Source organism: Sceloporus occidentalis, unplaced genomic scaffold (genome assembly GCF_023333645.1).
Source record: "Sceloporus occidentalis isolate IW3139 unplaced genomic scaffold, rSceOcc1.0.p SCAF_38, whole genome shotgun sequence".
In the NCBI taxonomy this organism is placed as follows: Eukaryota; Metazoa; Chordata; class Lepidosauria; order Squamata; family Phrynosomatidae; genus Sceloporus; species Sceloporus occidentalis.
In genome coordinates, this window is record NW_028317018.1 from 4774367 (window position 1) to 4799081 (window position 24715).

Consider the following 24715-nt stretch of genomic DNA (forward strand, 5'->3'; position numbering starts at 1 on the left):
GTCTGGTTCACTGTAGTGCCCTGTAAAATGTATATCTTGTCTGGTTATGTTTCGTGCCTGGTCTCCCTGTCCCTTGCTTGTTATGTTTCTGCTATACCCTTTACTTAGCTTCCATACTCCCAGCCTGCAGCATCCTGCACGTGATTCTAGTGATATGCTTCATGCCTGCTCCAGGGTACCTGCAGGATATCACTTCACTTCATTCTGGACTTCATCCGCTGCCATATCAGGGTGAGAGTGGTCGCCCTGCAACCAGGCCCTGTCCAACTCCACTACTGCACTGTGACTCCTGCATTCAATCTTCGGGCGCGCTGGGTCCTTTCAGTCATCTGTTTGGACCCAGTCCGTGACACCAAGTCAACACCATGAACTCGTTGTTGTTTTGCTTTCTGGCAGGGCGCATTATCCTGCTGAAAGTGCCCAATGCCGTCAGGAAATACTGTGTCCATGAAAGGGTTTACATGCTCTGAATGCAGGACCCAAGGTTTTCCAGCAGAACATTGCCCAAAGCATCGCACTGCCTCCACCAGCTTCCCTTTTTCCCATAGTGCATCCTAGTGCCACCTGTTCTAGGTAAGCAACGCACACACACCTGGCCATCCATGTGATGTAAAACGAAACTCAATTCATCAAACCAGGCCACCTTCTTCCATTGCTCAGTGGTCCAGTTGTTATGCTCATGTGACTATTGTAGGTGCTTTCGGCAGTGGACAGGGGTCAGCATGGGCACCCTAATTAGCCGCAGCCCCATCCACAACAAACTGTGATGCACTGTGTGTTCTGACACTTTTCTATCAGAACCAGCATTAACTTTTTCTGAAATCTGAGCTACAGTAGCTCATCTGTTGGATTTGACCACACAGGCCAGCCTTCACCCCCCACACGCATCAATGAGCCTTGGCTGCTCATGACCCTGTCGCCAGTTTGTCGTTTTTCCTTCCTTGGACCACTTCTGGTACTGACCACTGCAGACCGGGAACACCCCACAAGAGCTGCAATTTTGAAGATGCTCTGACCCAGTCATCTTGCCATCACAATTTGGCCCTTGTTAAAGTCGCCTAGATCCTTACTCTTGCCAATTTTTCCTGCTTCTAACACATGAACTTTTGAGGATGAAATGTTCGCTTGCTGCCTAATATATCCCACCCACTGACAAGATAACAAGATTATCAATTTTATTCACTTCACCTGTCAGTGGTCATAATGTTATGGCTGGTCTGTGTAAATAACCCTAGGCAAAGATGATACTCAAAGTGAATAATAAATATATTGAATAATAAATGTTGCACTTACAAAGAAGCACGCATAAATAAACTTGTTATGTGCGAATAAGCAATTCTTCCAAACGAGAAAAAAAGCTAAAAAGAAAAAAAGAAAAGATGACTATGAGAAAAAGAAAAGATGCCAATTCTATAAGAAAAATAAAAGAAAGTACTTACATAGTCCAGCTCCTAGCAAGTACTGAAATAAATTGGACACATCCCCTTTAAGAGATGTATCTGCTTGAACAAAATGGTCAAATCAAATGCTTTAGGCAGCCAGTGTCATTTTAACGATGGGGCAACATGCTAGTTCTAATATAAGAATTACGATGGCAGTCATTTGTTTAGGTTGACCATATGCCTTAAGATTCAGTAACTAATTTTCCAATAAATTCGGAATAATAAAGTAATAATAAAAACATTTTTCCACTTTTTTCCAAATTATATTTTTTTCATTTTTGTAAGAAACACTTTATTGATAGTGCTTCATAATAGATACAAGCATGAAAGCAACATGTTTGTACTATGTTGGCTAACTCATTAATAAGGAATAGTAATTTTGACAGTTTCCATATAAAAATAATTTTGTGGGTTTTTTTCACAATAATGTGTTTGTTGGTAAATTATATTAATGTTCTGTGGCATTCATGCATTAGAAGCTAGAAAACCATTACAGTAAGTTAATTCATGTTTTGCATAATGAATGTACAATCATTTTCTGTAAACCTTTTTTTCCCATTATGTAAATAAAACCATAGCTCTACACTTACAACTATAGTGTTTTAATAACTGACAGAAAAGTATTTATGGTTCTTCCAATTGTGAAATGCCAACATTGCAAAAGCTAACTTTATGGTTAAAAAATAAAATAAAAAATGTTGTGATGGGACATATTGACTGCTTGTCAGTTAGGAATATGTTGTACTTGCAAAATAGTTTGAAAATTATGTAAAACACCCTGTGTACAAAGTAAAGCGCCGCATTAGGTTTGTGAAGCATAAGGTGCAAATACCACTTTTTTCCCCTTTAAGCTAACATTTTAAACACCTCCTACTTATTTTTTAATTTGCCCCCTTGTCAGTAAAGAAATCATTCCAAAAATTGAATCAAACCAGTTCACTGATATGAGATTAAAGTGGATGTTTTTGTATACTCAATAATTTTTTTTAAAAAACATGGTATATCCATGGAGATTTATCATAAAAAAATCTTTACATAGTGTAAAAAAAATAAAGAACAATGAGCAATACAGATATGTATTTTCAAAATTGTGTGTCAGGGATTGCAACTTTTAGATCCAAAGAATAAATAAAATCAATAATTAATTACATACAATTCCATTATTTATAGTGCTGGCAAAGAACCGTGTCATTTAAAAACATGTGAAGAAAGCAGCAACAATGATGTGGGTAAAATATTCAGACATATTATATGCAATCTTATTTGCATGTGTTAAACTGAATAATAATGACAATGATTTCACCAAATGAATAAACATATTAAAAACATGCATAGGGTTTTACCGAGTCCATAAGTAACTATGACCCTTAATTTTGGTCTGTTTGCTATGTAAGATATAACCTTAGGGTGCATATCATGCAAGCACCTTTAATATTATGCACAGTTGAAATGCATCTGTTTATTTTCCCTGTGCGGCAGATTCCATTCTTCTTTTTTCTTCTGTTACGTGTTGTGAATTAAAAATTTAAGAGATCAAAGTCTAAACAGGTCCCACTTTTCAGATTTCAGAATCTTACTAGAAATGCATCCAGAAATTGTTGATTGGAGAATTTTTTTTGTTCTTTGCTGTTCTTGCAAATTAAATACTAAAAAAATCACCAAAATGTGTCTTAGAACTTTGGAATCATCAAGGAATTCCTAGATCTGTACTTGAAAACTGTGAAATAGTCCAGACCACCTTGTAGCTTGGCAAATAATTTAACCAGAGTAAGTACTCTACTCAAGACCAAAGGTACTTGTTTCCTCGACAGCAGTCAAAAGTTTTTCACATAGCATAGAAAATGATGGGTATGGTGGCAAATCAAGGCGGTTAAAACATGTATGAGCTCTGTAAATATAATGACAAAGGTTATTTGCATATAGAATCAGCTATGAACTTTTATGGACAAACCAAGCTAAAAACAACTTATTAAAGTTACACTGTACTCTGCCAACACCATTATTCTCATTTATAATTTTTATTTCTAAGAGCCATCATCCATTTTATGTGCAGATGTTGACCTTCAACATCACAGGAATATACACTACAGCTGTTAAATCTTATATTTTTGGTATGATTTAACCTCTTTGTTTTATCAGAAGACAATTCTTACATAAAATTATTTGAAATCTGAAAACTAATAATTTTGATCTCAGCTGTTTTGCTCACCCACTATTTTACACTCCTGCTCCGCCCAAAAAATAGATTTATGGTATTCCTTTCAATGATGCTAAACAACTCTATCCAAGACTAACATGACCTTACCTGGGAAGAGCTGTAATTTTACCCCACTTTTCCACACAAAATCTTCTGGGTCCATTGCTACCCCTGAGAGACGCAAATCCTTCGTATGGTATACTAGACGTGCCGGTAACAAACTGCCAAAATATGAGATACTGATGGTTTAATTTATCCAATAACGTGTAATGAGCTAAAAGTGAAGCAACCTCTTGGGTTATGAGACCATGTTGTTTATGTATGTTCTGGTTACAGGTTGCTATTCCATAATGGGAAACCGTTTTAGACTGAGCATTTTTAATTTTACATTTGCGTCATTTGAGTTTGTGATCACTCTCAAGGATATTTCAGGCTACAGCGAAGGAAAAAAATATTTGATCCCCTGCTGATTTTGTACGTTTGCCCACTGACAAAGACGTGATCAGTCTATAATTTTAATGGCAATCACAGAGGTCATACGTTTCTTGTAGTTGGCCACCAGCTTGCACACATCTCAGGAGGGATTTTGTCCCGCTCCTCTTTGCAGATCCTCTCCAAGTCATTAAGGTTTTGAGGCTGACGTTTGGCATCTCGAACCTTCAGCTACATCCACAGATTTTCATGGGATTAAGGTCTGGAGACTGGCCTTAATGTGCTTCTTCTTGAGCCACTCCTTTATTACCTTGGCTGTGTGTTTTGGGTCATTCTCATGCTGGAATACCCATCCATGAATAATTTTCAATGCCCTTGCTGAGGGAAAGAGGTTCTCACCCAAGATGTGACGGTACATGGCCCTTTAATGCAGTGAAGTTGTCCTGTCCCCTTAGCAGAAAAATACCCCCAAAGCATAATGTTTCCACCTCCACGTTTGACGGTGGGGATGGTGTTCTTGGGGTCATAGGCAGCATTCCTCCTCCTCCAAACACGGCGAGTTGAGTTGATGCCAATTAGCTCGATTTTGGTCTCATCTGTCACGAACCAAGTACTCGTCCGCTCCCAAGTTCCAGCGACAGGCAGATGAATCCCAGCGTCTCCTCCCCTGCTCACTGACACAGAAGCGAGCAGGGTCTCCGTGGCAACATGCCCCCTCCGCTGCCGGCGGAGGCCAGCAGGGAGGACGACGACGCATTCTCAGCTTGCCATGGAGATGTCACTTGACCCTTTGCTTGTGACCTGGCGTGTGTGTGTGTTTCCTGCAAATAGGAACCAACAGGTTCCCCGGGTTACGGCCAGCCATGACATAATCTGACCACAACACTTTTACCCAGTTCTCCTCTGAATCATTCACATGTTTATTGGCAAACTTCAGACAGGCCTGTACATCTGCTTTCTTGAGCAGGGGGACCTTGCGGGCGCTGCAGGATTTCATTCCTTCACGGCATAGTGTGTTACCCAGGGGCGGGCTGGGCCGGGGGGCAACTGCCCCCCAGGCCGCCCGAAATCTAATCTAAACGGCCGCTGGGTGCTGATGCCGGCGGCCGGCGCTACTATAATACCGTATTTGCTCGATTATAAGACGACCCCCCAAAATCTAAATATTAATTTAGGAAAAAAACAAAAAGCCTGACTATAAGACTACCCTACAGGAAAAAAAGTTTAACTAGTAAATATTAATTCATGTAAACAATACATATTTAATAAAAGCTATGATTGAGAAAAATATATTTTTTTTAATTTCCTTTTATTTGCCAACCTATTTGTAAATGTTTCAAAACCACTTATTTTGTGCAGGTTGTGTGATGAATTTGAGAAAATAGCAGAAAAGGCTCTAAGTACTCCTCCAAACACAAAGGAGCTCATGGCACTGAAGGTCCGTGGATTTTGTTTGCCTTTCAGAGAAAAATTATTATGCTGTGTTAGCCATAAAAATAAGATTCAAGGTACATTTTGTGATAAAGAAATCACAAAAAGGAGTAAAAAAATACCGTATTTGCTCGATTATAAGACGACCCCCCAAAAGCATGAATATAAGACGACCCTATAGGAAAAAAGCTTTACCAGTAAATTTTAATTAATGTAAATTATGTGAACAATTGTTTGTTAATAAAAGCTATGATTGAGAAAAATATTTTGCAGTTAAGCACATCTGCCCCCAGGGTTGCCACTCTGCCCCCAGAAATGCCTTATACCCCCTATTTGCCACTCTGCCCCAAGATGTGCCTTTTAATCCCCTATATGCCATACATTTTTGGAGATATATATATATCTGCTAACAGCAATCACACTCCTATCAAGCCAAGGCAGCCAGTAAATGCTGGAACCTGGGGATGATAGGAGTCTGATTACAGCCTCCCTATGCCATGCTACCACCACCCCCCCCTTACACATCCATACTAACACACACTCATTCACAAACATTTAAATACTCATTCATTCCATTAATCACACATACTTGCTCAAAAACCCTCCCCCACCCCCTTACCTGAACTGCAGATCTCTCACTCGAAGACTTCTGCAGGGGCCCGGCTGTGCGAGCAACTTCTCTGGCCCCGCCCCCAGAGGAAGGAGGGGGAGGCAGAGTTATGTGACACTCTTCTAGCTTCCTGTTCTCCTGCTGCTCGCGACCAGAGCCCGGTAAGCAGCATGGCCCCAGCGGACATTTTGAGGTCTGATTAGAAGATGACCTCGATTATAAGACGAGGGGTATTTTTCAGAGCATTTGCTGATCTGGCTTGCCATATTAAATTTAAAAAAAGGTATTAAAGCAGCGCCGGCCAGCAGCATCAACACCCAGCGGCCGTGTGCGACGGCTGCCTAGTGATGGGAGCAATGCCAGCGCGAGGGTTGAATGCTCCCGTCACTATGCGGCCAATCTAATCTAAACGGCCGATGCGTGCTGCTGATGCCGCCGGCCGGCGCTACTTTAATATTTTTTTTTTTTTTAAAGAAAAAAATTATTAAAGAAGCTCCGGCCGGCTGGAACACCGGATGTCAGTACGTAGAAAACGGCAGTCTGCAGCTACCAGGGAACGGAGGTCTACACGAAGAAGTGGAAGATGTACAAGGTTATTAAACCAATCTATATTTGTACAAATTATATATTATTTTATTGTATTTGTTAAAAAAAAACAAAAAAAAACGGTAGTGTCACCTCCGTCCCCAATCAGCCCCTCCCAGTGTCACCTCTGTCCCCTTTCAGCTCCCCATGTCATTGCTGTCCCCATCAGCCCCTCCCAGTGTCACCTCTGTCCCCTTTCAGCCCCCCCATGTCATTGCTGTCCCTATTCAGCTCTCTAGTATCACCTCTGTCCCCAATCAGCCCCTCCCAGTGTCACCTTTTTCTACATTCAGCACCCCCATGTCATTGCTGTCCACATTCAGCTCCCCTGTGTTACCTGTGTCCCCAATCATACCCTCCCGTGTCACCTCTGTCCACAATCAGCCCCTCCCAGTGTCATTACTATCCCCATTCAGCTCCCCACTGTCACCTCTGTCCCCATTCAGCCCCCCATGTCATTACTGTCCCCATTCAGCTCTCCAGTGTCACCTCTGTCCCCATTCAGCCCCCCATGTCATTGCTATCCCCATTCAGCTCCCCAGTGTCACCTCTGTCCCCAATCAGCCCCTCCCAGTGTCACCTCTGTCCCCTTTCAGCCCCCCATGTCATTACTGTCCCTATTCAGCTCTCCAGTGTCACCTCTGTCCCCATTCAGCCCCCCGTGTCATTACTGTCCCCATTCAGCTCTCCAGTGTCACCTCTGTCCCCTTTCAGCCCCCCATGTCATTACTGTCCCCATTCAGCTCTCCAGTGTCACCTCTGTCCCCATTCAGCCCCCCGTGTCATTACTGTCCCCATTCAGCCCCCCGTGTCATTACTGTCCCCATTCAGCCCCCCATGTCATTACTGTCCACATTCAGCTCCCATGTGTCAGCTCTGTCCCCAATCAGCTCTTCCAGGGAATTAATATTTGAGAGTGTAGGATAGGATACTCATATTAGCCTTAAAAACACTTTCCCTGCTGCTGTGTACTATACGTCCCATAAGTCTCAGCCAGTATCATGGGGGACATTTACCTGGCTGAGCACCAGGGGGACATTAGGTTTTACGTTTTTTTTACTATCCTTTGTCGCTATTAAATTTACTTATGTTAAACCACATTTGAATCATATTTGTATTTTTATAATCAATATGAGTTAGAAAATCCGGAAAAGATGGGCTGATTCGGTGGCACAATGGGCCACTTGACTTGACTTGCCCCCCAGGCCTTAGGCTGCCAGCCCTCCCCTGGTGTTACCAATTGTTTTCTTGGTGAGTATGGTCCCAGCTGCCTTAAGATCATTGACAAGATCCTCCTGTGTAGTTCTGGGCTGATTTCTCACCGTTCTCATCATCATTGAAACGACACGAGGTGAGATCTTGCATGGACCCAGACCGAGGGAGATTGAGAGTTATTTTGATTTTCTTCCATTTGCGAATAATCGCACCAACTGTTGTCACCTCCTCATCAAGCTGCTTGGCGATGGTCTTGTAGCCCATTCCAGCCTTGTGTAGGTCTACAATCTTGTCCCTGACATCTTTGGACAGCTCTTTGGTCTTGGACATGGTGGAGAGTTTGGAATCTGATTGATTGCTTCTGTGGTCAGGTGTCTTTTATATAGGTAACAAGCTGAGATTAGGAGCACTCCCTATAAGAGAGTGCTACTTATCTCAGCTTGTTACCTGTATAAAAGACAGCTGGGAGCCAGACATCTTGCTGATTGATAAGGGAGTAAAATGCAAATCAATTTATAACTTATTTGAAATGTGTTATTCTGGATTTTTTGTTATTATTCTGTCTCTCGCTGTTCGAATAAGCCTACCATTAAAATTATAGACTGATCATGTCTTTGTCAGTGGGCAAACGTACAAAATCAGCAGGGGATCAAATAATTTTTTCCTTTACTGTAGGTAGTCACCCAAAGATCATTCTATAGTTACTCATTTTGTTGGTGACACCACTATAATTATTGTGTCTTGTACAGAAAAAGCATTTCTGAAACTTTACAACCATGCATATACACATTTCCACAAAATGTTAAGGAACACTACCACTAATTTGTTTTATCTTTGACCACATTCTAAATTACAAAAAACACTTTTAGAATAATGTTATCCTGTTTTAGACAAACATGTCTAACCCTTATCTCCTATACATGTCTAACCCCTTATCTCCTATATCTGCCCTCTTACTGCCCCGTCCACTTTATCACCATTTAACACTCTCTATTACAGCCCTCAAAGCCTGCAATACACTCCTCCATCTTCCCCACAACAACTGAATTGACAGTGTTGTCCTAATATATAGACAGTTAATTACCAGATCTATTTAAACATGCCAGTAGAGGGCACCAACTCTTTGGATCCCTTTAGTACCCACTTCTCCCCATTAAACCATTCCAAATACCATCCCTCTCCATCTCTCTGCCATCACAGCTATCCCAGTACCTCTACACTAATCTTTATATGTGAAACCTGCCTGTGTTTGCTCTGCTACTTCTGTCCCCCACATATTCCTCCCTATTCCTATCACTCGCAACCACCAAACTTAACCAACATGGTCAACCTAACCAATTTTATTCCCATCATCTCCAACCATAAACTCCCTCCAGTCCTTAACTGTTTCCTAACAAAGGCTCTCCTCCTCACTTATCACCCCTTCCTTTTCCCGTCTACAAGATTTCACTGAAGCTGCCCCATATCTCTGGAATCTACTTCTACTGAACTTTCAGCTTTCACCCTCCCTCCCAACAGTCAACAAAAATCCCAAAACCCACTTCTTCAGAGAAGCATTCCACCTTAGCTGCTAGAACTTCCTTGTCATTGAGACAACCACCACACTACCTCTCACCCTTTCTCTGTGCCTTATACCCCCACACTACCTCTCACCCGTCACTGATAACCCTGCACTACCTCTCACCCTTTCTCTGTGCCTTATACCCCCCACACTACCTCTCACCCGTCACTGATACCCCCCGCACTACCTCTCACCCTTTCTCTGTGCCTTATGTTTGTCACCCATTTCCCTCTAGATTGTAAGCTTGCGAGCAGGGCTCTCTCCACCTAATGTATCGGTTTGTCTTAGTCTGTCAATTCTCGTCTTGTCATATCCCTTGAACTTATGTATTGTATTAAGCGCTGCGTAAATTGTTGGCGCTATATAAATAAAAGATAATAATAATAATAACATGTCTTATGTCAGGTGGCTGCACAGTATTGCAAGGGCTGGGACATGCTATTGGAATTTGCACCCCTTTTATGAAATGAACCCCTGAAATAATACAACAAAAACAGTATGCAGTAGATACCAAAAGGTGCTTTGTTTTTTTAGTCACGGCAATATGCTTTTTAATGTATAATTACAAAACACAATTCTTATAACAAGCAATAACAACCCAATAAAACCTGGGATTGCCAGGTTTGAGAATAATATAATATAAACCAAAGGGTTACATTACATTCATAATTCTCTTACCTGTAACAAACGAAGACGCTGCTCATTGTTAAACCTCTCAACAGCAGTCCAAAACCATCTAATTACAATGTGGTTGTCATGGTAACCTAAGTAAAATCATATATATTAAAACTTCCATTTCCATAAAACCCACCACTATTGTTTTGATTTTTTGGTGCTTATCTTTATGGTGTTTTGTACAATAAGTTTACTCACAGTACTATACACTAGGCATTTGCAAGGAGTATTATATATTTGTTTTATTAACCCCTTCGCGACAAAGGCCGTTTTAACATTTCTGCGCTTCTCGTGTTTAGCTGTAATTTTCTTCTTTCCCGTTTACTGAACCCACACACATTAGATATTGTTTTTTTTCAGGACAAGAAGGGCTTTCTTTAGATGACATTGTTTTGATTGTATCATATTATTTACTATTAAAAAAAGTATAAAATATGGTGAAAAATTTAGAAAAAAATGACTGTTTCTAACTTTTAGTTGAAAAATCTTTTACTCATCTATAAAAGGTAATAAAAAAACCTGCTAAATAGATTCTACTATTTGTCCTGAGTTTAGAAATACCCAATGTTTTTTTGCTTTTTTCTGCCCCTTTATGGAGCAATAAGCACAGGTAGCGTTTTGCTATTTCAAAGCCATTTTTCCAAATCTGGTAATTCTTCCCCCCATGTGCCATTTCGGGTATCTTTGAAGCCGGCCAATGCAATTTACCCCATCAAATCATATATTTTTGAAAACTAGGCAGCCCAGGGTATTCCAAATGCTGGTATTTTAACCCTTTCCAAGCACTTATTCTACCATCAGCCTTTGTTAAACTTTATGGTAGTAATTTTTTTGCATTTGTTTTTTCACACACATTTTACTTTAGGTATGAATAAACAGGTTCTGGTATATGTCACTATCAAAAAACACCCCAATATGTGTTTAGCAATATCTCCTGAGTACAGCGATACCTCACATGAATGATTTTGCCTGGCTGTTTGGGGGCAAAAGGGCCACATTTGGGGCATGCACATTTTTCAATGTTGAACTTTGGCATTTGGGGATCCACTGCCCATGCCCTATTTGGTACATCTTTGAGCCGGGCCATTTCAGTGTGCCCAATAAAGCTATATATTTTTGAAAATTAGACACCCCAGGGTATTTCAAATGCTAGTATTTTAACTCTTTCCATGCACCATATCTACCACCAGTCTTTGTCAAACTTTGTGATAGTCATTTTTTTGCATTTGTTTTGTCACACACATTTTACTTCAGGTATGAATTAAAAAGTTCTCGTATATGTCACTATCACAAAACACCCCAATATGTGTTCAGCAACATCTCCTGAGCGCAGTGATACTCCACATGAATGATTTTGCCTGGCTGTTCGGGGGCAAAAAGGCCACATTTGGGGCATGCACATTTTTCAATGTTGAACTTTGGCATTTGGGGATCCACTGCCCATGCCCTATTTGGTACATCTTTGAGCCGGGCCATTTCAGTGTGCCCAACAAAACCATATATTTTTGAAAACTAGACACCCCAGGGTATTTTAAATGCTGGTATTTTAACTCTTTGCATGCACACATTTTACCACCAGCATTTTTTCAAAGTTTGCAGTAGTATTTTTGTGTGTGTATTTTTCCCACACACACCTACTTTATGTATGAATTTACAGCTCCTGGTATATGCTGCTGTCACACGACACCCCAATATGTGTTCAGCAACATCTCCTGAGTACAGTGGGGGGAACTAAAAGGCCACATTTGGTACGTGTGCATTTTTCTAATTGGAAATTAGATGTGTGGCCATCCTTCCCCCCGTGTTAATTGGGACCTTGTTGAACCCGGCCAATTCAATTTACCCCATCAAATCATACATTTTTTAAAAGTAGACACCCCATGGGCATTTAATATGCCAGTATTTTAACTCTTTCCATGCGAGAATTGTTTTAAGCTAATATGCTAATTTTAGGACTTGCTCACAAAAATATATTTTTTATATATATATATATATTTTTTTTTTGCCTTTTTTTTTTTAATTTTTTTAACATTTTTTTTCAACTTGAAGGTTCCCCTAGTGACATCAGTGGGAAATTATTTTTACATTTTACTGTTTTTTTACTATTTTTTTCTAATTATTATTCATTTTATTTTATTTTTAATTTATTTTTTCTAATCACACTGTGATTAGAAAGCTGAGCTCCATTGACTTGCATGGTTGAATGCAGTACCTATATTCAACCTGCAAGTGGAGCCAGAGTTCTCTAGAGGGTCTGGAGACCGTCTAGCGAACTTTTTAGACTTTATTGTTTTTCTTTATTGAATTTTCCCGGACCGCCGCCATCTTGCTGATGGCGAAGATCACCGGCAGCTGCGGCTGTGACCGCTCTCCGGAGCGGTCACAGTCCATCCCCAGGTAAGTGTTTGGTGTCGCTGGATGCCTCCTGATCGAGGCATTCCAGCGACACCATTTAAGTTTAGGAGGCGATCATTGATCGCCTCCTAAACGCTTTTAAAACGGGCGTCCGCCGCCATACAAAGTATGGAGGATGTTGACGCCCCGGGAAGGGGCCAGAGATGGCCCCTTTGTGCCGATAATGGCGTTGCTGAATGCCTCAAGGTCGAGGCATTACAGCAACGCCGTTTCGGTGCAGAAAGCGAAAATAGATCGCTTTCTGCACCCGTTTAATGACGTGCCGGTCCTGGCACGTCATTTGTCGTTATCGACTTGAATTTCCGTGACGTGCCCGGACCGGCAATTGTCATCAAGGGGTTAAGGCAAGGGACTTCATGGTAATTCCAGTAATCATCCAAATAAGACATAACAAGTAGTATATCACATAACAATTTACATTTACAGAAACAAATGGTGAAGAGCGTCCACTCAAAGCTATCTTATAACCTAGTATATATATACTGTATTTGCTCGATTTTAAGTCTTATATTCGAGGTCGTCTTCTAATCAGACCTCAAATAGAGGTCTGACTACAAGACTAAGATCCTCCACTCCAGCAGCCGTTGGAGGTCTGCGCGATGCGCGCAAACATTCTCCACTGCTACCAGCACTTCTGCTGGGGCTTCTATGACAGACCACTGGCATTACATGACCTTCCGGTGCTTCACTATAGAAGCCCCGATGGAAGTGCCGGCAACAGCAGAGGTTTTCTGCACGCATCCCACAGACCTCCACTGGCTGCCCCACTAGACACCAGGAAGTCTGAAGCACGGGGGATTCACTGGTAAATCGGGGGGATTTATATAGGCAGGGTGGCATACCAGGCATATCAGGGAGGCAGAGTGACATATAGGGAGGTATAAGGTATATCTGGGGGGCAGATTGGCAAATAAAAGGAAATAAAAACAAAATTTTTTTCTCAATCATAGTTTTTATTAAATAAGAAAACATAGTTTATATGTGAATTAATATTTACTAATAGAGCTTTTTTCCTATAGTGTAGTCCCAAATTTTTCCCAAATTAATATTCAAATTTGGGGGGTCGTCTTATAATCAGGGTCTTATAATTAAGCAAATACAGTATATATCTATATATCGATATATATATCTATATATCGATATATATATCTATATATCGATATATATACAAAAAAAACAAAAGCATTTTTAAGATAATTTGGATTATCATCAATCTTAGTGATTAGGTGTCCACCTCACAAGGTAAAGACACAGAGCCTTAGTAGACAATACAGACAAGTAGAAGCAGACAGATAGATTAATGGATGCAACAATATCCCATCTGACTGGGTGAAAAAAAAATACCTCCTCTGTATTCCGTGTGTATTCTCCAGTCCCCTAGATCAATCTCAGCTGTTCCTGCAATAACCAACTCAAGTTCTCTTGCATCAAAAACGGACACCAGACGAGCATCTACTACCTGACAGATGTAAAAGTGTAATATGATTTGGCAAGTAAAATATTTCTCTATATATCACACAAAATCCATGTTCTAAACATGGAATGGGCAAACGCAGGCAAACTATTGCACAATTTATAAAGCATGACGTTTATTACTGATTGATCTAGGTTTAAATGCCATATATAATATCTAGACATTGTAATTTGTTTGAACCAGCACATTAATTATAACTAAATAATCCCTAAAGGGAAACATGCATCCAAACCGTATTTACTTTTTGGTTTTCAATCCATGTAATTTTGGTAATTTTAACAAGTTTAAAGCACTATTTTACCAAAACTGAAATACTGTCAAAACCAGTATATCTAAATTCTTTTCTTTATTCGCCCTTTTCTCACCCACCCTTACAAGGCTTTCTGGACGGTCAAAAAATCAGTGATGTACAGTATTTCTCTATAGGTAAATGCACCACTATAAAGGCTCTGCTCCACCATCGTTACTGCTGAGCCCCGGGATGTGATGTCAGGCTCCCTGTTATGCGGCAGGGTGGATGTCGCTCCTCGACCTTTAGCCCTAGGCCTACTTGCCTAGGCTAGAATATTTCACTGAATTATATTATTACTGTTAGCTGAAGAATATACAGATAAAATTGAATATTCTTACAATGCCAAATGATAGAGGTTTAAGAAAAAAATATTTACCTCATAAAAGCCCCTCACTAGACTTTCTGTCTGCTGCACAACTCCCCTCTCAATCCTCCACTTCACCATCCTCTCAATATATTCTTTCTTATTTTTCTCTGTGACTGGGATGTTGGCACCACCTGGCTTTAGCTCTCGCTCTGTAATCTAAGTTACGAGGAAATAAATTATTTTTATTAGTTAGCATAGCACCAATAATTTGCACAGAATCTTTGGACCAGCACTGGCAGGGGTGTAAGTAGAAAACAGAGGGTCCTGGGACAAAAATGCCCCCAAACAGCTTGTCTGTGCCTTCTTTGCCTCTTGCCGCCTCCAACATACACTCCAATACAAATAAACACACACAAATTAACACATGCTATCACACATACACATGCTTACACATACACTCAATAACACGCACACTTTCTCTCACACCTTACGTATACACACCCATGCTAACACACAAACACATACACACCCAGGCACACACAACCATTTACACCCTCATGCTAACACACAGTCCATCTCACACCACTTCCACATACATGTTCACACACATACACAGCTATGCTTACTCACAATCACTTACACAGTCATACTCGTACATACAAAAACTTTCACATACAGATTCATCTTAACACACACATACACATTCATCCTCACATACACACAGACATGTTTAAGTTTTGTTGTTTATATGCACATTAAATAAGCAAACATATTTATTTGTGCATAGAACACACCATATAATATGATACAGATATGACAGATTAAAGATAAATTACTGAATCTCGGCAGGGTATTTCTTGAAGGTATATATAGATGTAAAGTCTTATTATTATGGCTATTATTGGAGACATTTTCTCATGTGAGGCAAGTATGATAGAACAGCCCATCATTTTATGAGTAAAGGGAAAGTAATACATTCAGTTTTTTTTCATGCCAATGGAAAGCTACTGACTTGAAGTAATCAGCATGACTTATGGTTGTGTGCTTTTGAAGGAATTATGGGTCATTTTTGCACAGTAACCAAGTATTCAGCTAAGGCAATCACCATGAGAATGTTTCTTTCAATATAAACATGAAATTAACAAGTTGCTTTTTTGACATTTTTAGATCATCAACGGAAGAAATTGCATACTTGACCAAATACTTCTTCATTGACAGTGAATGTAAGGTCCAAAATATCATTAATATCATTGTCCTTCATCCACTGCAGGCTCTGGTGGAACTCCTCATCAAGGTATTCCAAGTCACTCAATTCACAGAGTCTAACAGGAAACCAAACAAGAAAGAAAAAATTTAATATTAATGCATCCCTCAAAATTTTTTACTATGTACATTGCCTACACACATCAAAATCAGATATTAGATATCCTCTGATAATGCGTACGATTCAATCTGTACTTTTCAGGTCCATGTAGTATACCAGTACATTGCAATTTCAATGTAATAGTCTATATTTAATAAAGTGCTAAAAAACACCATAAACTCACATTCTTAGAAGAGCCTTATAAAACGGGCGTGTAAAGAAGGCATCTAGTAAGTACTGATGTATAAGTGCAAGTCCAAGGATACGACCACTAAATCTGAACCTGAAAAGCAAAGAAACATCAAATTATGTAACACGCTATCTATCATACGGTGACTACTTGCTTGGCAGGTTGCTGGTGTCTGCATTTTTAAATTATAACCATTAGGATAATGCTGATCACACAGGAAATGGCAAAAGCGCAGGCAACCCATAGAATTGCATTATACATAGTTCTTATACTTTAACCAATACTTCACCTTCAAATTTAATTCTGCCGAAATATTTGACAATGTGAAATGAAGATTGAAATTAAGTTTTTGATAATGTGAAATTAAAATCTAAATGTCGTGTTTGCTTCACCAAAACATTTTTCTAACATAGTTCACATTAATTATTTATGTGTTCTCTATTATGTGTTAAATTTCTGCTACGTCATGCTTATCCAATAGATGCACCATGAAAACATTTCCAGTTTTTGTACCATTAATATAGTAGCAGCCTCTTACCATTCATGATGATTGTCTACAAAAGCAGACATTGGGCTTATTTGTACAGTATATGTGTCATTTGCAGAGTATTCAAATAAACCATAGTATGGGTTGAACAGTTCTCTAGAGACAAGAAAAAAAAACTCCCTGGATGGTCCGCTATAATCCAACCTTAAAGGAAAAAAAAAAGTATGTTTACTAAATTTCTGAAAATAACATCATTTTTGTATAATATATTTTTTGCACAAATGTTTCTCCTGCAAGCGGTACTTTATGCACCGCACTAGGAAATGTAAAATGAAGAGTACTTCTAGAAAAAATTGATTTCTTAGTTCTGTAAAGCTTACGTTACTCTGCATCTTACACTGTGAAAGGTTTTCCACTAAAAGTTATCAACTTCATTCGGAAGGTTTATTATGATTAACACAGAACCAAAAGCTGGAAAAAACCCATAAACCTATCATATATTGCAGGATATAGTTGGAGCAGATGCGATTGCCATCCTTCCTGTTCCATTATTATTAGACTTTGGACTGACCAAAGTACCCTGGCTTCTATAATTCCATGGAGGCAAAAACAAGTTCGACCATCAGCATTTAGTATCCACCTAATGCTAAAACCCAAATGATTTACTTAACATTTACACGTAACCTTACCCTTCTTCTCCAACAAATGTTACATAGAGTTTATTTTTCTGCAGATCTTTCCTTGAATAACCCATAATTTGATTAAAGGCATCTTCCAGTAAATGGTCTCTCCGTATGATTAACCTGTAAAACAGAGCATCAGGAAAATCAAAATAGTTATTCAATCCAATCAGCCACAATAAAAATCTATTCAGTCATTGATGGGAACCCTTATTACTTTTAAAAGTAAATTCTAAGGATTAATAACGTTACAATAATTATAGTGACTGCAGGCATCCTGGGTTTTACAGACAGAGACAGAGAGTTTTAATAAACCTTGGAACTGACTGGATTATAAACTTGCAAGAGCAAGGCCCTCTTTTCCTTTTGTACCAGTTTTAAACTGCACGAGAGCTGTGGTAAGAAGAAATTATTTGTCTCAGCAACCAAACTATGCATTACGGATGGACCTCCAATGCTATTTAATTATGTTACAGATGAGCTTGGCACCTATGTATAGAATCCAGCTAAAATCAAGTCTGGAATGTATAGAAGAAAATATGCATATGCTGTGAAAAGCTTGGGGTACTTTGACGTAGTGGCGGGCTATATCATGTGACGGAATCCTCCAATATTTATTCCTTAGGTAGTTGTTTTTAAATGGTATTCACTGGGTATGCACTGAATTCTTGCTTCGTGTACTTATTGGACATTATTTTTCTGGCAGCAACATGGGAACCTTGATATGTATGCATATTGTGTTTTTTCAGGTTGTATGCTTCTTTTTTAGTATTTTTCATGCTGTGAAAATATGCAACTACATTTTACCAAGCATTTAGCAAGAGCATGAAAAAACCCTCCCAAACCTTATAAAAACATTAAAAATAAATAACTAAAAAATGAAATGTTGATCACCAGAACCCCCTATTAACCAAGTGGAGCTGACAATTACCCCCTTACTTCCCACAGCTCATGCATAGTTGGGCCAAGGTTATTTTAATAACATTACATTAGGAAATAATATTTTCCCAAGGTGGAGTCCTAAGTACCACTTTTTGGTACTTGCATATCAGCAGATTTAAGGCCATTGCAATAAGCACACTGAAAAAACCACAAAAGCATAACATTAAATGAAAGCATTATTATTATGTTTCATTTATATCGCTCCAACACTTATTACAATATACAGTATATGCAAAGAAAATGACAAGACCAGAAAAGACAGAGTAAGACAAACCAATACATTGCGCAAAAAAAGCCAAAACCCTATAACCCACATCCAGGACATGGAATAAACATGGATAGATTTCTTGCAGCAGTTAGGCTCATATTTAACATGTGATAACTGATAATATGTTTTCCTTTTATGTCAAACATAAGTCATTCCTAGGCAGCTTCCAGGTCATTTCTTGAGGGAAATGGAACAAGCGATGATAACTAACAAAAACATATCCCCAGCTTTTAATACTTACTTTAATTTCCCAGGACCCTGCCCGTAACCTTTCGTTTCAAGCTTTCGATAAAAATTCCGTAACTTTGCCTCAAAATCCCGTTTGTAGGGTGCTGGTGCTCGTGCATTGGCCCGCTGAGTACCTGCAAAAAACACAAGCAGAGATCTAATCATTTACCCTACAAACTTTTTGCCTATAATGCAGCATTCATTTAAAATCTCTTTAATACATGTTTTTCTTTTTTATTTTACCTGATCAAAAGTATAAATAAATAATATAAGACAAGATGAAACACATTGGACCAAAATAATTGCATATACCTGGTGAATTTTGGGGAGAAGACACCGGGGAACCACGTGGAGACTGACAGTAGCTGGGATGAAGTAAGGCATGCGGTGGGACGTATGACATTATCTCTTCTTCAAAAAGGCTGGTCAAAGAAGCACATGAACTGGTCAGTACACAATAAAAACAATATTGTTATATCTAATTAAACCCTTTTGGACTGGTGAAAATGAAAGTAAATTTACTGTACTGTATGTAGCCAGTTCTAGATGCAGTATCTGCCCTTCTTCACTGAGACTAAAGACAAAATGTTTGTATTCACTTGCACAAGGAGACAGGAGCCAACTGCTTAATCACTGAAAGCAGTTTCATGAATAGTTACAACAGACCATTATGACAGAAGGGGCATCAGCCAACCACCCTAAAGATTAAAATTGTTTATACAGTGCAATGTTTCCATTATGCTTCATAATTGTAACAACCACAGTTGTTATTATGGATTAAGGTACAGTACAAAAAAACGTATAGCTCAAAACCGGCCTCAAAGGCATTTCATTATACATGCATATGAAACATTTCCATACTTCCATACAAGGCAATATTTCATACCTGTCCAACTTCCTGATCCCTGTGCAGTTTGGCAAATTAATATGCCATTGATTGTTGAGTGTTAAGCAATGCTGAAGTTCTTTTGCAATCTTAGACAGCTATTCCCAGGCTCATTTGCTTTAGGTTTAATAGATCAATGCTTTACAAAATTTTACCAGCTGGTTACCACAAGTAAGAGACTCAGTCCCCACACCCAATAAGTATAAACACTGCTTTCTCTCTCTTACCATTCATAAATCGGTAAGGCTCTGGATTACTCTCTATTTCATCCTGCATGCAATAGAAGCTCTTACTCCGAAACATCTGCATTAGTTACCTTAAAAGAATGACAAGGTCTGCATCTCCAGATAGACGTACCAGTCCTGAGGGACCTTCTGCTCGAATAAACTGAATCTTCTCCCTGTTTGGCAAATACAATTTCAACAATTCTACTCTGGTACAGTACCACATTTTATACACTTTATAAGTTCATAACGCCCTCCAGAAAATAACAAGAGGGGAGTGCTTTAAATAGCTTTCTTTCTGCATTTTGCTACTTAGGACTATACATTATGATTTATATAAAGGCTTGATGGTTCTTCAAACTGCAGATCTTCATCAGCCATTTTACCAAAATGACAATCATTGTCAATTTCAATTACAATGGATAAATGCAACTGATACCTGAATGTCTCTAATTACCTGAGTGAATGGTTCCTGCAGAGTTCATGCTGACGTTCCTGGAGAATTTCAAAGATGTTTGGCTGACGTAAGAACGCAACAATTTTTTCATTGTAACCTGGAAATACAGCAAACAGACGTCATGATCTACGGTTTTAACAGTAAGGATTCAAAATAAATATAATATGTTCTTATGGAACACAGTGCTGATTGCAAGTAAACTACTATTAGAAAAGTTAGAAAATGGAACATATTTATTATTTACAGACAAAAATTTATGCTACTGTAAGAGCACAAGTGAAAATAGCTTTTTTTCTGAATCAATTGGTAACAGAGACAGATGAGATTCAGAGAGTACATACCAACTGGCATCATATCTTGGTAATGGCTCCTACTAACTGTATTAAATGTGCTAGATGGTCTAGGCAAAACCGGAGGCCCTGAATGGCGTGCATCTTCTCCCACCTGAGTATTTGAGAAAATCGACACAATGGAAAATCATTCTGTTATGGTGTTATTTCACTTTCTTCAACGAGTAACTGACAAAATAATGAATAATATGTCTTTATTTTTAAAGATAACGGCACAGTTGATTCAGAAGTATGTCTATTCTTTCCAGCCAATTGCATTATGATCTACCAGCCATTCTAACTGAGCTAGTTCATCTTATGAATAATTAAGTCATTTTAAGTTTGGAACATACAGTATTTTCATTCTGGATTAAACCATTTACTGTACCATACATAATACATAGCAGAATTTAAAGACACATATAGAGATTGTTAAAAAACAAACAAAAAAAAAATCATAATTTTGTCATTTGTACAAGCATAAACATATTTATTTTTTCTTTCTTATTGAAAGAATTTATGATTTTCTTTTGCATGATTAAATCAGTACTTAGAAATCAGATTTTCAGGTTATTCTGCAGTCAACTAACCTCCCCAGCACTGTGGCTGCGCTGTCTTGTTAAATGCTGCCGATGGAGCAGTGCACTAGTTGGCCTGCTGCTTTGTAACGGAAGACGTGGGTCAATAAATGTGGTACTTCGAGCATTGTGGTCAACAAAAAAAGGCTAGAGTGAAAAAAAGGTGGAAGAGAGAAAGTTCAATGACAACTCCAGAAAGGGAACAAATTCCCATGGTACATTTCAAAAAACAAACGTCATTTCCAATGGGAATATGTTATTCAATATAAATATTAATATTTTAATTAAGTCATTTTAAGTTTGGAACATACAGTATTTTCATTCTGGATTAAACCATTTACTGTACCATACATAATACATAGCAGTTCTCCTGCAGCGTTGCTCCTCCTGCTGGCACTTCCTGCGGGGCTTCTATGGTGGAGCACCGGAAGGTCATGTAATGCCGGCACTCCTACATAGAAGCCACTGCGGAAGTGCCGTCAGCAGTGGGGGTTGTCTGCATTGCGCAGACATCCACCGGCTGCCAGAGAGGAGGATCCAGGTCCCTTGCAGTGCTGCGGGGGATCTGGATCTTAACCCTGCTGCTTATCCACAGCAGAGCTAAATAAAAAAAGAAAACACATCTGCCCGGCGCCCCTGAACTGCATGTTCCGGGCATCAGGCGTTACGAATTGAGCACCCCTGCGCTAAACCCCGATTATAGGCCGCACCCCCACTTTAAGTCTTAAAAAAAAAAAAAAGACTTCTTTTAAGAAAAAAGTGCAGCCTATAATCGGGCAAATACAGTATTGTAGGGCTGCAACTAACGATTATTTTCATTATCGATTAGTTGGCCGATTATTTTTTCGATTAATCGATTAATCGGATAAAAAAAATGAATGTAAATTTTTCATTTTTTTTATAATAATTTAATAAACAAATTATATTAAATACAAACAGCATAATAAAAAAACTTTGATAAAATGCATTTCTTGCCTTTATTTCGCAACCAGCCCCCCCCAATTTATGCACATTTGAGCCCAGGCTTGCCACGCTGCCTCCCAGACATGCCACGCTGCCTCCCACATATGCCACTCCACGCTGCCTCCCACATATGCCACTCCACTCTGCCTGATATACCTTATACCCCGATACACCACTCCATCCTCCCCAGACATGCCACACTGCCCTCCCCACATATGCCACTCCACTCTACCCCCAGATAAGCCACTCCACTCTACCCCCAGATATGCCACTGTGGCCCCAGATCTGCCTTATACACCCTGATACACCACTCTGTCCTCCCCAGACATGCCACACTGCCTCCCCACATATGCCTTATATACCCTATATGCCTTATACCCCCAGATATCTCATAGTCTCCTCATAGAGTCACAGACCATACTTTTATAAATAAGTACTGAGTTAATCTTCACTGCCCCCAGGATTTAGATTCCCCTTAGTTTGCCCCCCTTTATCTCTAACTGCACCTTAGGTTAACTTTAATAAATTAATAAAATTAACCCTCAGTCCTCATCATTTAATTAACCCTAAACACCCCATTAACCATAACTGCCCCTAAATTAACCCTAAAGACCCCATCAACCACAGCATCCCCTAAATTAACCCTAAAGACCCCATGAACCACAACAGCCCCTAAATTAACCCTAAACATACCATTAACCAAAACTGCCTCAAATTAACCCCAAACACCCCATTAACCACAGCAGCTCCTAAATTAACCCTAAACACACCATTAACCATAGCTGCCCCTAAATTAACCCTAAACACCCTATTAACCATAGCTGCCCCTAAATTAACCCTAAACACCCTATTAACCATAACTGTCCCTAAATTAACCCTAAACACCCCATTAACCATAACTGCCCCTAAATTAACCCTAAACACCCCATTAACCATAACTGCCCCTAAATTAACTCCCACCTCCCCTAACTTTCAGTAGCCCAAATATTAATTTTATACTCACAGTTAGATGAGTGTCACAGCCATGTGGTTCTGGCCTTCTGGGAGAAGGAAGGGGGCGGGGCCAGTTGTCACAGTGATTACAGGGAGGGACTGGTAAGTAGGAGCTGCTGCTGTGAGTCACTAAAACGGATTATATAATGAGGGGTATTTTTCAGAGCGTTTGCTCTGAAAAAAACCCTCATTTAATAATCGATAAAAATCGATTCAACTAATCGATAATGAAATTCGTTGGCAACGATTTTCATTATCGATTATTATCGATTTTATCGATTAGTTGTTGCAGCCCTACAGTATTGTATGTATTGGTGGTAAAAACAAAGAAAAGTATTACTTGGGGACCTTTTTTAGCTTTAGTAATTTTTATGGAAATGTTATTTATACCTTGTTCTGATGATCATGTTTCATTTCCCAGCCTCTTGGCAACTCGAGTTGCTTGTTGGCAAATATATTCAGGAATGCTACAAGATCTCGGTTGTGCTGATAACGCTCAAAATGATGTGTGTCTCGTCGAACTTTGGTGATCATGTGCTTCAAACAAGTGTTATTAGTAAACATGCGATAGGCACTCTGCAACAGGAAGAACAATTACAAATAAGTTAATATGGGATAATGAACAGGGAACGTAGGCAGCCACTCTGTATAAACACAGAGCACATGTTGCCCTTTACAATTAAACGAGGCTCATACTAAATAATAAAACTTTAGCTCATCCTAAGGTACAAAATATTAACCCTTTTATACCCTTGGCTTGCCAGTTGTTATCATCAAATGGCTCAAATAGGAACTGCAATTTAAGTGTTCTGGCTCAACAAACGCTGACTCACTTAACAGTATAAGCCGCCTTAGTTAACACAGTGGCTTTGTTTACTTTAAGAAACAATCATGTCCATTTTTGACAAATCTGTTCCTTTATGTGTCATCCTACAAGCCCCCAATCTACCCATTGTAATGTTCCTCTTTAAAAAAAAAACAACAAAAAAAAAACCTCTTGTTTAGCTTGGCTGTTTTAGTGTGATGTCCCATTAGCCTGCTAGTGGCCACTGTCCCAGATGGATACCTGCAGGGTTCTATAGAAGTGCATGTGCAATAAAGCCAGTTTGTTTCACTAAAAAAACATGTATATGTGGGGCAAAACATTGTTTTTTTTCATGAATGCATGCAGCAACTTCTTATAAAATGTATGTTTATGATCCTCCTGTATAAGTCTCAAGATAATAATAGGAGGTGTGACAGTACGAAAGAGGAGATAGGGGTTTCTTCTATTCTGCAAAAAGAAAAAGCTGCTTAATGAGGTCAGACTAGAAAAATGATACTTTCATTTCAGCTGGGAACTGAGATTTTGAGCACACAAAAATACATCATTACAATTAAAAGGTATTTAGGGGACCCGGCAGGATAAAATGATACAGATATTTAACGAATATGTGAGAAAGGAAAAGGGAAATATGGTTACAGCAATGGTACATGGCCAATTATATATAT

At 39.2% G+C, this 24715-nt stretch overlaps 1 protein-coding gene across 1 annotated transcript in view; it reads right to left on the reverse strand.

Annotated features, from left to right (window-relative positions):
• Positions 1–3218: 3218 nt before the first annotated feature.
• The window catches only part of LOC149290648 (E3 ubiquitin-protein ligase HECW2-like), a 67719-nt gene continuing 46222 nt past the window's right edge, over positions 3219–24715 (reverse strand). The window contains exons 13-28 of the mRNA XM_089488384.1: positions 23615–23800; positions 21281–21415; positions 20703–20805; positions 20362–20458; positions 19997–20080; positions 19107–19216; positions 18808–18928; positions 17366–17479; positions 16728–16880; positions 16184–16282; positions 15829–15958; positions 14706–14852; positions 13908–14022; positions 10152–10237; positions 3748–3860; positions 3219–3330 (exon numbers count right to left, since the gene is read on the reverse strand). Coding sequence (XP_089344510.1) covers positions 3219–3330; positions 3748–3860; positions 10152–10237; positions 13908–14022; positions 14706–14852; positions 15829–15958; positions 16184–16282; positions 16728–16880; positions 17366–17479; positions 18808–18928; positions 19107–19216; positions 19997–20080; positions 20362–20458; positions 20703–20805; positions 21281–21415; positions 23615–23800 — 1905 coding nt within the window. The remainder of the gene's footprint in view (positions 3331–3747; positions 3861–10151; positions 10238–13907; positions 14023–14705; positions 14853–15828; positions 15959–16183; positions 16283–16727; positions 16881–17365; positions 17480–18807; positions 18929–19106; positions 19217–19996; positions 20081–20361; positions 20459–20702; positions 20806–21280; positions 21416–23614; positions 23801–24715) is intronic.